The 12,965-nt window shown below is 40.7% G+C and overlaps 1 protein-coding gene across 1 annotated transcript in view; it reads left to right on the forward strand.

Moving 5' to 3' along the window:
* Positions 1-12,965, forward strand: part of MED12L (mediator complex subunit 12-like) — a 48,096-nt gene that overhangs the window by 15,462 nt on the left and 19,669 nt on the right. The window contains exons 12-21 of the mRNA XM_009576629.1: positions 1,719-1,918; positions 2,605-2,793; positions 3,775-3,849; positions 3,972-4,162; positions 4,489-4,650; positions 7,324-7,435; positions 8,640-8,729; positions 11,036-11,145; positions 11,644-11,779; positions 12,278-12,439. Coding sequence (XP_009574924.1) covers positions 1,719-1,918; positions 2,605-2,793; positions 3,775-3,849; positions 3,972-4,162; positions 4,489-4,650; positions 7,324-7,435; positions 8,640-8,729; positions 11,036-11,145; positions 11,644-11,779; positions 12,278-12,439 — 1,427 coding nt within the window. The remainder of the gene's footprint in view (positions 1-1,718; positions 1,919-2,604; positions 2,794-3,774; positions 3,850-3,971; positions 4,163-4,488; positions 4,651-7,323; positions 7,436-8,639; positions 8,730-11,035; positions 11,146-11,643; positions 11,780-12,277; positions 12,440-12,965) is intronic.

Below are 12,965 nucleotides of genomic sequence, written 5' to 3' on the forward strand. Positions count from 1 at the left end.
GGATTGTAACAGCTTTCACTTCTCTGGGTATGTTCTGCTCTTTTGCTATTGGCCTACTTAAAAATCATTTCTGATCTGTCTCATGAGTGACAACGCTGTTTATTCAGTCTCTTCCCTCTCTGTAAGGAGTTGCTTCCTTGTGCTGCAATGGGCCGTGCACAGGAGGTCGGGGCAGGAGCGTGCCTGCCGCAGTGGAGAGCTGGGTGAGCCAGCCGGGCCGGCCCTGCAGAGCTGGCTGAGGGGTCGGGGATGAAACATGTGCTGTCGGGTCACAGCCACCGCTGCCAGCCAGGGAGGTCCTGTCTGGGTACAGGCTGGTCTGTCACAGCGAGTCAGGGCTCTGGTTTGGATAGACTGTTAAATACAAGTTCAGTCTTTTTAAAAAAAGGATTGTATGCTGTTTATTTAGGAGTAACTCTAAAAGCAGCACAAACCAGGGTGAGGGCACAAGCGTTGGCTGTTTTTCTTAGCAATAACTCTGCTAAACCCTCATCTTTTTTTTCGTCCAGGGTAGTGCAGTACCAGGGAACACAGAAACAGTGATGGGAGAACTGAGTGCGCAGGAGGACCCAGTGCACCATGGTGTTTCGAGCACTCTGTGTAAATGTGTAGTATTCTGGGGATGTGGCTGCAGCTGCTGAAAGGCTGTCAGTATCCTTGGTAGCAGTTTGAAATATTTTGCTGGTAGTTGTAGATTTTAGCAAAAATTCCTAGCATATGTGTAACCAGAGGCCCTGGTGTGAATGTGTGTGTGTTTGAGTGGCTGATGCAAGCCATTTAGCCTTGTCATGTCATGTTAGTTGTTGATCTTGATAGTAAACTGAGGGGTTTTCTAAGGGATGACTATCATATGTGCTGCATCAGTTAAGATCCACGGGAATTTCTGCTGACTTAAAACATTAGGCTATGTTAGCCTGCTTCTCATGCAGGCTGTTGTCATGCATGCTCCTGGATGGCCTTGCAGGCTCTAGGGTGCTATTATGTGCAGCAGTTTGGGCTATTTTCCCCACTACTACACGCTGTAATTGCATCTTCTTCTTGTCCAAGGCTTCAGGCCCATAAACACGTAAAACGTGACGGCTACAGATCTGATTTTTTTGTGTCCAAAGTATTTTTCCTTGCTCCTTTGGTCGCCCCCATTGGTTTCAGGTAGATGGTGGTCATAGAGCTGTGCCGGTGCCTTGCAGAGAGGAGGGGCTCACCAGTGTTTACCAGGCTCCCTCAGCGTGCTCTGCCCTTTTCCATTCCCAGGGAGATCAATTTCTCTTGTCAGGAAGTTAATAGTAAGGTGGGCTAAGGGGCCACTGCTCAAAACTTGTCTCTTGATGTATGGAGTGTTAATAAATCAAAGTAAGAGAGAAGACTTGGAAAAGGGGCATCTGAGAAGAGCGAGTAACCCAACTCTTCCTTATCTGCCAAAGCAATTCCATACACTCACAGACCTTTTCCTGTCGAGCACATAGTGGTTTGATTTGTATAAACCTTTTCCTGCTTCTGAAATACCCATTAGAAACATGCTATGCAAAATGAAGCAAGTGGACAATACTTTGAACATGGTGATTTTCAGAGTCAGTTCAGCTGCCCTTTTTGAATGCGACTGCCTCACTCCTGCTTTACTCCTCAGCTGGCCTGTGCCTCCAAAGATGTTCCTCAGTGGGTAAGCGGTCTGGGGGCACGGGGGCTTGGGTAAAAGTTCACCCTGTGCTTCTGCTGTACAGGCGACGCTGAAATTGGCAGCAACAATGTCAACTCCTTGAAGAGTGAAGACTTCCATATGAGAGGCTTACTAGATGAACTCAATGAGGATGAAATCTGGGGTTCCTCTCACACTTTGAAATCATGTGGAAAAGCTGTTTCTATAGAAACTGCTAGTTTAAGCGAGTATGCGAGATATGTGCTAAGAACAATTTGCCAGCAGGTAATCTCTAAAACTATTTTTCTGTCTTTATTTGGAGAAACAATGTAATATTATTTGAAAAGTGTAACATATATTTTGGTGCAAAATGAATGTTTAAGTATTTCAATATTTGAGTTCTGTTTGGGTTTCCTGATTTGGACAATTTATACACAAAGTAGTATGTTATTGGGGGGAAAAGTTGCTTTAATTAGTTATTAGTATCTACACTCTATCAGAATTGAGGTGTTTTTCCTACCTGAATCTCGAGCACTTTGAAGACAGTAGGACACTCCGGACAATTTTTACACAAAGTAGTATGTTATTGGGGGGAGAAGTTGCTTTAATTAGTTATTAGTATCTCCCTGCACTCTATCAGAATTGAGGTGTTTTTCCTACCTGAATCTCGAGCACTTTGAAGACAGTAGGACACTCCATCAGCTGTCTGCTCAAAGTGCTTTTGCAGTAACATTTGTTTTATTGCAAAGTTGCTTTCAAACTATAGAAGAAATGAATTTTGGAAAACCTTTTAACAATCTTATACTTTCAGGTGGTACTGAATGACAGAAGACATTTCTAATCTCCCATGTTGCATGAAGCATAGTTCATTTCAAGTTTTGCATATGGAAAAATCGCTTTTCTGTTTAGCTTACTGAAAGTTAATATTGCCTTGAAACTGTCTTGTGAATCTGTTATCTGATTATTTACAGGAATGGGTTGGAGAGCACTGTTTAAAAGAACCTGAGAGGCTGTGCACAGACAAAGATCTTATTTTGGATCCCGTTCTTTCAAACAAACAAGCACAGAAACTCCTTCAGCTTATCTGTTATCCTCACGGTATTAAAGAATGCACCGAGGGTGACAACCCTCAGAGGCAGCATATCAAACGCATACTTCAGGTAATGAAGTGAGGAAAAGGTGGAAAAACTACCTGTGATGCACTGACTCTTAACCTCTCATTCAGCAGCACCACCAAGTGACGTTGATTTGCAGTTCCTGGTGCAATCAAGCATTAGATTCTTCTTTAAAGATTGTATGTGCTCATGATGCCCAGTCTCTGTGGTAAACGTTTTATAGTGTGACTTCTGGTGTCTTCTTACTTCTGATTCCACAGTTACGGAGGAAACAAGCATGCAGCACGCTCATCATTGCTGTTCATCATTGTCAGTCATTAGGAAGCTACTGAAAAGGGAGCTGCTTTTAGGGCTGCTTAGGTGGAGGTGCCTACTGTCTCAGTAGGGCTCTGTCACAGTACTGTGGTGAAGGACACTCCTACTCTATGGAAAAGGCTCAAATGCCTTGATGGACAGTCCTAAACTGATCATTTCTTCAAATTCAGCTGCATTAGGGACACTTCATTTCTTAAACTACGAAATGGATTTTCTTTGAATAGACCTGTGAAGAATCAAGTCAGCAGTATCTGGACCAGGACAAATAGTGACCAGTGTCCTGCAGAATGATCACTTCAGCTGCTGTGTTTACTTTAATTGTGTCTAGATGGCCTTGTGCTAAATACAAACATGTCCACTTGGATGGCAATGCCATGGATTAATGTAATTACTAATGAAAGAGTGAATTACATTTTCCGAATTCATGTGTAACTGAACTCAAATTTTGCAGAGAGCGAGATTTTTATTCAGAAGAGTTACAAGGTTAAAAGTATTGAGTCACGATATTAGCTGCAAAGATGTGGAAGTTAACGTACATTCTTTAATAGGTCTGATATTTTGGGATGTCATTAGACTATTAAGAGTAGTGACTATGATGATCTGCTTATAAGATGAGGCTTTTGCATGTAATGTATTCAATTATGAGATTTTTTTTTTCTTCAGACCTGTAAAGTGTTGACACATGTATTTATGATGTTAATTCTTACCTAGAACTTAGATCAGTGGACTCTCCGGCAGTCTTGGTTGGAGCTGCAACTAATGATCAAACAGTGCATGAAGGAGCCTGTGAGTATTTGTTTTCAAACTTTCTTATCTAAATATTTAATGCAAAAAAGTATGTTAAATTTTAACGTAGTCCATGAGCAAACATACCATGAATGTGCTAGTTTACTTATGTTTTACTGTAGGGTTCTGGGTCTGTGGCTGAAATGAACAGCTTGTTGGATAATATTGCAAAGGCGACAATAGAGGTGTTTCAGCAATCCGCTGATCTAAACAATAACTCTTCTAACTCTGGTATAGGCCTCTTCAATCCAAACTCTGTTGGAAATGCTGACACAAGTAATACAAGACAGAATGGTAAAAAGACATTCCTAAGGTATTTTTTGTAGCACCTTTTTAATTATTTTGGCCAACATGATGCTTAATTATGTGTAGATTGCCTAGACTTCTTTGCACTTGAAACAGGAATGTACAGAAATGAGTTACCTGAAGGTTACTTCTATTTATTTTTATTTAACAATAAATATAGTTGCTATTCTTGAATTTTCTGGAAACCAGAAATTGTGACTGCTCAGTCCACAGTAGTTACTCCAGATGCATTGTGTCAACTACTTTATTAAAGCAGTTGAGTCTTATAACAGCTAATACTGGTTGCAAAACTACATGGATATTTTGGCTGAAATAAGTTTGTTCTACTTCTAGTTCCTCTGAGCGGCGAGGAGTGTGGCTGGTGGCTCCCTTGATTGCAAAACTGCCTACCTCAGTTCAAGGTAGGGTCTTGAAGGCTGCGGGAGAAGAGCTGGAGAAAGGTCAGCATTTGGGGTCATCTTCTAAGAAGGAAAGAGACAGACAGAAACAAAAAAGGTACGACCTTGGGAAATCGCTGTACACAGAGCTGAAAGGTACTTTTGAAGGAGGAGTATACTGAGGACTGGATTTTGGCTTCACAAAACCTCATTGGTTCACTTTTGTGGAGCAAAAAGTTATCAACCCCAAACAGGGTTCAGGTTTCATTTAGTTTGAAGAAATATCATTGGTTTCAGAGGAAGAAATGTGAAAGCTTTGTACCGCATCTCCCAGTGGCTATTCTGCAGCTTGGTGATGGGAAATGTTAGAGATTTAAAAGAATAATCGGAGGGCTTGTTGTCTCTTCTCTTCTATGGCAGTAGGCCACTTTTCTTGCCATTAAGATCCCATAATTATCATCAGATGTCCTGTTGGCAATTAAACTTACACTCATCTCTAACTTTCCAAACGCATGAGAATTTTAATGACTTAGTGGTTATTGATTTTCCTTTAGTAAAATACTCTTCCACAGTGCCTATAATTTCTTTGTACTTTCTTGGAGTTATGATAGAAATTACATTGAATACTATGCACAACAAGGTCTCTTGGCTTCAAATATCAACCACCTTTCTTTTTGTGAAGCGCTTCCAAAGTACAGTTGTTCAAAAAACCAAATCACTTCTTAAAGGCTTGTGGTATTTGATTGTGGTTTATGGTCCCACCATAAGTTTCTTGTTCTTACATGTTACTCATGTGCATTGTCTTTTTGATCACCTTCGATGTTGTTCATGCGGTATACTTTCCCCGAGCGTGGGACCAATAATTGAGCTTTACCGCTTTGTAGTACTCTTGTAAACCTGTGTTGCATGTATTGATTTTGACTTATGGTTGTCATTAAATTCTGTGGAGGCTTTTAAATCTACTGCTGTTTTCCAGCTGCTTCCACCTAGTTTATTTTCCCTTTAAGGTTAGAAGAACTAATTTTTTTCTTTCTGACATAATTGCAGTATGCCCATTACTCTGTGTTATGCTGGACCCTCCTAGTTCATTTCGGCTGTTTCTTTAATAAGCTGCTTATGTGATATATCAACCTATAGAAGTTCTGTTTGCCGTGTTCAGTTTTTGAGTTGTGTGCTTTGTATTAGCTTTATGAATCCATCTCTTCCTTGTCCTTCTAATTCATTTGTAATACCTGCTTGATCTGTTGTTAGATAAAAAAGACATCTTGCTTTCTGGATCTCTTTGTTAGGTGTTCCTGAGCATTTCAGCGCTTTTCCGTTATTCACTGGCTCTCTTGTTACTTGCATCGGTAGAAGGGAATATGGAAACTCTCTCTGTCTTCTGTTTCTTTTCCTACGGGAGAGCTCTAGTGTAGAAAATCTAAACCAAGCCTTTTTCAAAACCGAAATAAAATGCCCATAGAAACTGTCAAGCCCTTCCTCCATGGTGGTTCCTATGCACAGAAGTAAAAGCATTTACAAAAGTTGCTCTAGTTGTAACAATAAATTACTTCCTTGTGTGCTTTTTGAAGCTTTTCAATCTCTTCTTGATCAAAAACAAACTTTACTACTCTGTGAGTGACAAAACCAATGACACTATGGGAAAGTATGAAATCTTATATTAACATATTTAAGATCTCTTTTTCTTTTTTCAAACTCTGCTTTGTGTAGCAGGGATAGCAATTGCAATAATAACTGTCTTGCAAACTGTAAATTTTTTTAATGGAAATTAATGAGAAAATTAAGAGGTGTTCCTACGATGTTGTTCCTAAAATCTGAAAAATCTCTGTTTAACTGACTTTTGAAAACGCTAACTTTCTATTTTGCTCTTTTTATGGGACCTTGGGATTTTGCCATTCCTTTATACTAATTGTCACCTAAATTGTTGAAGTTAAATGTCAAGTTAAATGCCAAATGAAAATAACTGTCAAAATGAATACTTGTAATAAAGACACATGTGTATGTATGGATATGTATTTATATTGTGTTTACGGATGCATGTAATTTTCAAGGAGCTTATATACCTAAAGTCATTGCATGAGCTATTACTCAAATCCCTTTGCTGACATTTTTAACTTCTCTTCTACTTCACATGCTGTGCTTCCAAATCCATCTTCATGTATTTCTTTCAGTTTGTCTCAATTTTATGTCTATAATGGATACACATTAATCTAAAAAAAAAAAAAAAAAAAAAAAAAAATCTGAAAGCCCTTGCATTGATATGGCATGTCTCCTACAGCCAGCTAAAGCTGCATCTCAGTTTAATTACACTAAGCCCGTGTTAGAATTTTAGTGGAATTTAGGCAGCTGTCATTCTAATCAATGCTTGTAGGGGAAACTTACTTGGGATTCACTTCAGACCACTAACATGGATTAGAAACTTTAGTTGCCTAATCTCCACTAAAATTATATCCCTGGTTAATAAAAGCAGTTTTAAAATAACAAGTTCAGTTTCTGAGTCAGGCCTTCAAGTGTCCGTGCATTTCTTCGTCATTCAATGCCCTGAGCTAGGTGGGTTCTCAGCAATGGCATGCATAATATGTGCATTTTTACTGGCTGGTGCTCTACCTTCTTATGCGCATGTTCTTTTAATTTGTCTGGCAAGGCTTTAATTTACTAAAACAGAAACAGACATAGATGCAGGCAATGTCACTTTCAGGGAAAAAAAAGTAGACAAAACAAGGAAGGGAGTGAGGATGGGAAGTATCAAAATAACTTTACTAATTGACTTCTGTGTTTGCTTCTCTTAAAGCATGTCTCTTTTGAGTCAGCAACCTTTCCTTTCATTGGTACTTACTTGCCTTAAGGGACAGGATGAGCAACGGGAAGGGCTTCTAACATCACTGCAGAATCAAGTTAATCAGGTAAAACAAGCACATAACCATGAGCACCCTTTGTTAGATGTTTTATGTGTCATCAGTTTTATGTGTATACGATGGTGTAAAACCAGGAAAATTACAGGGCAATGGTATGCCAAAAGGAACAGTCCAAGGAAGGAAGAGTGGGGAGGTGTTTGTCCTTTTTGAGAGTGAATACATCTTTTTTTCTAAAATTGTTAGAGAGAAATATAATGAACTTGAGTCTGATTTCATTTCTTTCCAGGAAAAACAATAAAAGATGTTTGTCCTGAGAGGAACAGTCTTCTCAGTCTCTACCTTGATCATAAAAAGTTTGTATAAGTTTGAAACTTTCTTTTTTAGGAAGTTCATCTTCTCCAGTTGGTACAGATTAAGAGTTTTTCATATTTTAGAAAACAATATTGCTAATCCTAAACTGGCCCATTGCCTTCAGCTCTTCTTCGGATCATGTGTGCTTGCTCACAACCTCTGCTGATTCTGCTCTAGACTTCCTGCTCCCCTCTGGTTCATGCTTTAGCCTACAATAGCTCCTTAAGACTGTCTTTAAAATGAACATATACAGTGCCCAGTGTAGTGGGTGCATGTTTCCTTTTTTCTTTCTCTAGTTTCTATGAATTACTGTGACAATGAAAATTCATACCTGTAGGGCTGTTATTTTCTCATATTGCCTCTCAGCTCAGGTCCAGGCTATGACGTAGGTCCACATCCTAGTTAAATTCATTCCTTTGATGTTTTTTCCCCCTGGTGTTACTGGCACTTGGGCTTTCCTTTTGCCATATGGGTTCTCCCCTGAAACGCAGCTGGTCCAGGTTCCCTAAGGTTCTGGTCATTTCTCATCCAGAGATCCCACCAGATCCTCTTGGGAAGCTGCATCCAGTGCAAGAGATCTATTTACTTACCCGTGGTGAACAGTTAAATAGGGTGTTTGAAACAATATTTTTAATAAATGCAAAACAAAGCTGCTTATTTTCTTTTTGCTATAAAGGACGATCTAGTCACACAATTGATAGCAGATTATCAGGTCTTTACAAATTAATTTTTTCCCCTGCTAGTCTGCTTAATCTGCTCTAAGCTTTAAACAGGCATGAGGATAAAAAGGCTAATAGTCTTTTATGATTGCTTATAGATAATGGTCACAAATACTTAAACTTCAGAGGGAGAACATTCCCTTACAGGAAGAAAACAACCTTAATCAAATGCTTTTTCTTAGATCCTTAGTAACTGGAGGGAAGAACGGTACCAGGATGATGTTAAAGCTAGGCAAATGATGCATGAAGCCCTACAACTTCGTCTTAACTTGGTAAGAAAAACTTACATGGTTATCCTGATGTTATAAAAAGATGTAGCAGCTACTCTGGAGCAGGTGGTAAGGAGCAAGAAGCACTGTGTCAGGGTACCGTGGGGGCTGGGGCTCCCTGCGAGCTGGCAGCTCCCAGCCCCGAGCATCAGGCACCTCCACTGGTATGGGGATGGGCTGAGGCCATGCCAGGACGTCAGCCCACGGGGGGGCTCAGGATCAGGCCCCTTGAGGGGAGCCAGGGTCAGACACAGCCCTAGCATGGCCAGGCAGGGCCATGGGGACAGGCTGAGGCTCCTGGGCCAGGGAGGGTTGGGGTGGGGGTAGCCCCGGGTGGGGCTGGCCAGGGACAGCAAGGGCAGTTAGTGCCCCCTCTGCCCTTACACAAGGGGGTCTCTGCTCTGTTGGTGTTCGTCTCTGCTCTTCCTGTCTCTCTTGTTTCAGCTGATGCCTCCTGGCCATAACGTTTGGACATTGTTCATATAAAATGAATAGGAAGGACAGCCTATTCATGCCTTATTTTTGTACTGCTTTCTTCTTTTCAGTGTCCCTGGAACTTCAGGAATGTATCATCTTTTTGTGGACATTCAAAGCCGTTGTCCACTGATGGTTTATCCCCATGTAACAAGCAGTGATTTTATGGAATTAGGCAGTCAATATAGTTGAGACTTTCAGAGCTCTCTGGGAATGTAACATTTGGCTATTTAACGTATATGAGCAATTTCAGTTGCTGCTACTTGGATACATGTATTAATCAACTTAGAAAGTTTCCATCAAGTTCTCCAACGTCCCACATCTCTTGGTGTACCAGATGTCAGGGCCACCGCGGCTCATTTAGCACAGTGCAGTGGGAGACTACGTGTAAGGCCAAATGAGGGAGCACCAAGATAGGAGTAACACTGCAGCATTGTTCTCTTCCCATCTCTTTGGAAGCTGCTTAGATGTGGCTGTGCAACCAGAGGGGTAACCACAGCCTTACGCTGCCACTGGTTCAGGCCAAGGGGACTTGAGCCAGCTGTCACCAGCTTTGGGATTGCTGTGGCTGCGCTTTAAGTAAAGCAGCTATCAGCTGCCACTGAGTACCATGGAGACATGCACTTTGTCGTGGGTTGGGAGAACTCTTGATATGGGCAATATTTGGTTTATTATTAAAGCAGCAAGATTTCATGCTTTTGTAAACTGTAAATCACTTATGTAGTTCAAGGAGTAATCTTCTTAGATACAAACTCAGCAAGGTCTAGGAGTTAAAAGCAAGTACTGAGAATTGAAACAGTCTCTATTTTTTGAGCAAGACACAACCCTGAAGTAAGCTTTAAGCATGGGGAAGAATTGTGTAAAGTGAAACAATTACAAGCACAAACAGTGAAGGGATTTAGAGTGATTATAACCACAACAAAATAAAAAGATTTCTTTTTGGAAAGTTGTGAAGTGGGAAACATCAGGAAAGAGGATTTGATGCAGATATTGGGTGCAGGGATAATGTGCAAGGCAGCAAAGCTGACAGTAGCATCATGGTAGTGTAGGAAGACGCTGGGCTGCAGTGCAGCAGTAAGGAAAGAGCAGTGTCGTTACGCATCCTGTTGTGCGATAGGGAGGTGTTTTCTCTTTTACAGGGTTGTCACTGTCTGAAGGCTTGAGCTGTGCTTTCATTAGCTAGAAGTGTTGTACCTTTGAAATTTGGGGTTTGGATCTATTCTGACCAGTTTGGTAATCAGGCTTGCAACCTGAGCAGGTGTCTTGTGTTACTGCAGTTTGGTCCTTTGAAGCATATGTTTTGGTAAAGTGGCTCCTTCTCAAAGCCAGGGCATATTTTACAGTATCATACTATACTGGTAGAAAGAGTGAAAAATTGTTCATAGGGTAAAATACATCATTTAGCGGTTTTCATTTTCAATCAATGCTATATTCCTCAGATTTTTTTCCTCTTTGCGCTGGACATGATTGTCTAATACTTGGGTGTGGGAGCAAAGTGATAGCTATAAAGTTTTAATTCAACACCTTTTCAGTTCTGAGAATTTTTTCACCGACTTCAGTTTGTTGCATCAAACATGAAAGTGAAGATATGAAACTGAAGGAGCAGTGTAATAATGTTTTGCTTTCCTATAGTGCCTTCATAGGAGAAGCTTTTTGCTGGGAGCATGGGGTGGGGAGGAAAGGTTATTTAAAGTCAGCACTTGAAGATGGCATTCGGCACACAAGAACTTGTGGGACTGGATAGCAGTTTTATTCCTAAGTAATACATATGATAAGGGAAGCATGCATCTGTGAGATGTATGCAGAGCCTTGCTATCTGCTGTATTATTTTGCAGGTAGGTGGCATGTTTGATACTGTGCAGAGAAGTACCCAGTGGACCACAGACTGGGCACTTCTGCTCCTCCAGATAATCACTTCAGGAACTGTTGATATGCAGACCAACAAGTATGTCTGTGCTATTTAAACAAGCTAATCCATGTGCTTAGTGCTTTTAAGTTTAGATTGCATGTATGTTATTGTTAAATTTTTCTTACTATTATCCTATTACTGCTTGAGTGCAACTTACATGCTCAGTGCTGGTCTTGGTTGGGGAGCACCTCTATTTTGGAAAGCACTGGAGCCACTATTTACACTCTTCCTTAACAAGCACGTACCTGAGCACTTTCCTAAGTCGGAGCCTGTAATTTCTAATGACTATCCGTTAGCAGTTTGTGCTGTCTGTAGCTCTGGTTTATAATAAGATCTGTGTGTACGTCTTGACAGTCCATCTGCATGTATACACTGGAGCTTACGCATGCAAGCTGAGATGTGTGTGTATGCAGAAAGCCCTGAAAAACCCAGCTTTTCTAAAGAACTGCGTCTGTGGCCTTTGCCGTGAATATCTGTCCCTGGATCTCTTGGCAATTGGCAGTTCCTCAGGGTAATACTTGTCTTTACTCTCAGCGAATTGTTCACAACTGTACTTGATATGCTGGGCGTCCTCATCAACGGGACGCTTGCCTCGGACTTGTCAAATGCTTCCCAAGGAGGGCCTGAGGAAAACAAGAGGGCTTACATGAATTTAGTGAAAAAGTTAAAAGTAAGTGTTGTGTCTTGTCATTTTCAGCATTTCTTTTGAATCACATTCTGTGCTCATCTTTTAATCCTGTCATTTCTAGTGTCTGGGAAGGCCTCTTGGAAAAAGAGGAGAGACTGAAACAGCACTAGTAGTAACAAGGAGAAAAACAAGAAAATAAAAACACAGGAATGTGGGGGTGGGAAGACAGACTTCTAGTATTTTCTTTGTATTAAATTACATTTAGGGACCCTGCAAGACCTTAGTTGTTTTATTCATGTTTGAGATGCTAAATTTGTATTTTGTATTTTCTACGTTCTGTTTAAACAAGAGGTGAAAACATAACTTACATTCTTAAAAAAAGAAAACAAACTTTGCAAAGCCACTTGTTTAAATTTAGTAAAAGTATAAGGAAATGATTCATCCAGAAACTGGACATTTTGTAATAGTGAAAGCAGTGCAATGTTTCTCTTCCTTTTTCCCCCCCTTTCTGTTTGATTGATTGATGTATTTATTCTCTAGAAAGAGCTGGGAGACAAGCGCTCAGAAAGCATCGACAAGGTTCGCCAGCTGCTCCCTTTGCCAAAGCAGACGTGTGATATTATTACTTGTGAGCCAATGGGATCCTTGATCGACACCAAGGGGAACAAAATTGCCGGATTTGACTCCATTGATAAGAAACAGGCAAGAGTAAATGTTTGCTTTCATCTCAGTTTTTCCATGATTTTTGAAGCGTAGGAAATTCAAGCAAACAGGTACAGCTTGTGCAGTACATGTGTTTATATGCAGTATCATAAAAGCATTGTACTTCTGCTGTAATACAGCTTTCTAATGCACTCTCAGTCATGACTAAAGCTTCAGCCACAGCAATGCAGTCTCTTTTAAACAGGTAGGCTTTCTATGAGCAATGATGCCAAAAGTGGGCTTGTAGAATAATACCTTTAAAAATAGTTGCAAATGACACACCGATTTTTGGTATCAGGTGTATTTCTGTTCCAGATATTTTTGCACAGTTTTTGTTTGCGTGGTCCATGTGAAAATTCTCAGGCAGAACGTGAAACCTGGAGTGGGTTTAGAGAGGCACGCAGGGAGTTGTTAAACCCCAGCTGAACGGGTTCGAGCAGCCTAGTGTGACTTGGACCATGCACCAGCATCACCACCCCTGCAGCAGCACTGACAGTGACTCCATCCTCCTCTCCCTGACTATTCA

Source organism: Fulmarus glacialis, unplaced genomic scaffold (assembly GCF_000690835.1).
Source record: "Fulmarus glacialis isolate BGI_N327 unplaced genomic scaffold, ASM69083v1 scaffold14594, whole genome shotgun sequence".
Taxonomy (NCBI): domain Eukaryota; kingdom Metazoa; phylum Chordata; class Aves; order Procellariiformes; family Procellariidae; genus Fulmarus; species Fulmarus glacialis.